Source organism: Columba livia, chromosome 29 (assembly GCF_036013475.1).
Source record: "Columba livia isolate bColLiv1 breed racing homer chromosome 29, bColLiv1.pat.W.v2, whole genome shotgun sequence".
Lineage (NCBI taxonomy): Eukaryota > Metazoa > Chordata > Aves > Columbiformes > Columbidae > Columba > Columba livia.
Window position 1 is genome coordinate 958,777 of NC_088630.1, and position 2,774 is coordinate 961,550.

General features: G+C 45.7%; 1 protein-coding gene across 1 annotated transcript in view; it reads left to right on the forward strand.

Moving 5' to 3' along the window:
- Positions 1-2,774, forward strand: part of HOXC10 (homeobox C10) — a 4,715-nt gene continuing 1,941 nt past the window's right edge. The window contains exon 1 of the mRNA XM_005514731.3: positions 1-872. Coding sequence (XP_005514788.1) covers positions 86-872 — 787 coding nt within the window. The 5' untranslated portion in view covers positions 1-85. The remainder of the gene's footprint in view (positions 873-2,774) is intronic.

Genomic DNA, 2,774 nt, shown 5'->3' on the forward strand with positions numbered 1-2,774 from the left:
GGTGCTTGATATTTTTTTTTTCCCCCCTAAAAAAAAGATGTCAGCCCCTGGCTGGACTATTCCTCCTTAAAAAGCCTCTCTGAAAATGTCATGTCCCAACAATGTGACTTCTAACTCGTTTTTGATGGACTCGTTGGCCGGTACCTGTAGAGGGGAGAATTATTCCTCCAGCCAAGGGATGTACATGCAGCCTGGGAGCGATTTCAGCTGCGGAGTCATGAGGAACTGTGGAATTATCCCGTCTCTTTCCAAAAGGGACGAGGTGAATAGCTCTACTTTAGCTCTCAGCACCTATCCATCTTACCTTTCGCAGCTAGACACTTGGTGTGACCCCAAAAATGCGTACAGGATCGAGCAACCTGTTGCAAGACAGCTCCCATCCTGCTCCTTCCCAACCAATGTCAAGGAAGAAAATGTTTGCTGTATGTATAACGCTGATAAAAGAGCCAAAAATGCCACAGAGCCAACCCTCTACCCCAACCAAATGCCTGAGTCTTGCCTAAATGACCATGAAGTCCCCGTTCCCAGCTACTACCGAGCAAGCCAAGGTTACCCCTCCATGGAGAAGACGTCAAATTGCAACAATCCAAATGAGTTTGAGGCAAGTTTTGAAGCCAGGGCGAGCCTGAACCCAAGGAATGAGCATCTGGAACCAGCACCACCACCTCCTCCACCACCTCCTCCGCCTCCCCCGCTGGCGAAAGTGAATTTCCCCGAAAACACAAAAGCAGAGCAGATCCAGAACACGGCCAGCAACGAAATTAAAACCGAAAAGAGCGCCCCAGCACCCAAACCTAGCCCTTCGGAAGCAGAGAAAGACCCGAGCAAAAGCACTGACACCAGCACTGATAACTCTGACAATGAAGCGAAAGGTAAGGGAACCGTTCATTACCAGTAGCTAATTTCGGCAATTAGTAATCAGCCGTAGCTAATAAGAGCAATGCGAATATGCAGGAATGTGCTCTCTGTTCTGCCAACTTCTCCTCCAGAAATTGGCACAAGAATTGTATTGTTGCTGGCTTTGGGGGGGATATTCTTCCTAGAAAGGTTGATGTCTCTTGTGTTTTGTGTGCTTTTATTAATTTTTGTCTTTTTAATTTTCTTTAAATATATATATATATTAGAGCTGAGAAAAAAAGAGCAGAAGTCGCCCTCGCCCTGTTTATATGGAGAAAATTTGCTGTGCATGTACTTTGTAAAGCAAAAAATGGTCCTTGCCATCAGAATGTGAAAATATGAGGCGCTTTTGCTCTGAAATCGCAGACACTTGAGGTTTGTTTGCTTGTTGGGGGGGGTTCTAGGTGGGGATCGTGCTTTTTAAGACACACGAACCCTGATTATTCCCCCCCCCCCCCCACTTTCAGATGGCTTTCTATGCTTTATTTCCGTGTGCGGGGCGGAATTGCCTCCTTTGGTTTTGCTCGGTGTTCAAGTGCGTTCAAAATATATATCTAAGAATTGAGCTGCGTAGGGTCTAATTTGCAGTTCCAAACATCTCAGGCTGGAGTTGCGCACTGGGGCTCATTTCATGGCTTGGAATCTCGTTGGGAGAGGAAAAAGCTGCTTTGCTTTGCTTTCTTTTTTATCCTGGCGGATTGAGGTCTTGTTTGTGAAGGCAGAAAATGTTTCTGTGTGTTGAGCAGATGTTTCAAGTTTGGGGTTGTCTGCAAAGAGCCTGCCATTGAGCGCATTTTATTGTCATTGTCGAGATTGCATATGGCTGGAAATCTCTGTGGATGGGAATAGTCGGGTTTGTTTCTGTCTTCATTTGCAGCTGGGTGCATTCAGAGGCTTCTTGGGGGTCAATAAGTGAGGTGGATGGGAAGGGATGGGTTGAATTGCCCGAACAAAGTTGCGAGAAAACATGATTCGTGTCTTATGCGGGGGGATTGCGTGGTGTGCAATGTGGATTAAAATATCCGGGTCTGAGCTATAATTAGTGCTGTAGCAGCAGGATGGCCGGGCTGTATGGCGGTGTATGTGCATATAGGGCTGAACGCATGTAGGATATGTGTGGACCCCCCTCCCCGCACATAAGCACCAGCAAAACCTGTCCCTTGGCGTTCTTCCCCCCGCCTTAAAAACCCAAAGAAACACGCCAAAAATTGGCCTTTAAAAAGCAAACACTTATTCTTTATTATTATTTTTCTCTTCCCCCCCTATTCTGTATCCAAAGGGAACTGATATTATCTGACACTTGAGTTACAATTACACACACACATCAAAATAAAGGCAAAGTCAAGGTTAGCAAAACCCCCGCAAACTTATCTGCACAAAGAACCTCCAGCGTCCACGCCAAGAGGGGTTTTGGTGGGAGTGAACCCGACAGGAGGGTGATATCGGGTTGGATTCGTAACTGGGGCGGAAATAAATACGGAAATAAATACAGATAAAGTCTCCTTTTGCTTCGGATGGTAAATGCAAAATGGGTGCGTGGAGAAAATTGGGCTTTCCCCGATTTTTTTGTTCCTTTTTAAAAGGCATTTCGTGGTGTTCGCAGTGTTTCCAAATGGTCAGATCTAATTTGGGGCGGATTTTGTTGCCTTCTGTTGCTGTTGCTGCCTTTGAAAATCTTTTCTAGCTTCTGTTTTCGTTTGTGTTGAACCTGGTTTCTTATGATGGTTATTATTATCGTTATTATTCGTGCGGAAGGTAAGAGACCTTTATGTAATTTAAGCATTGTGGGGGCGAGAATGTTTCCAAGAGGATTTGCAGGGTTTGGTGGCATTAAAGGTTTTCTGCGACCGCCAAAGTGGGTCCTTGTCACACCAGCG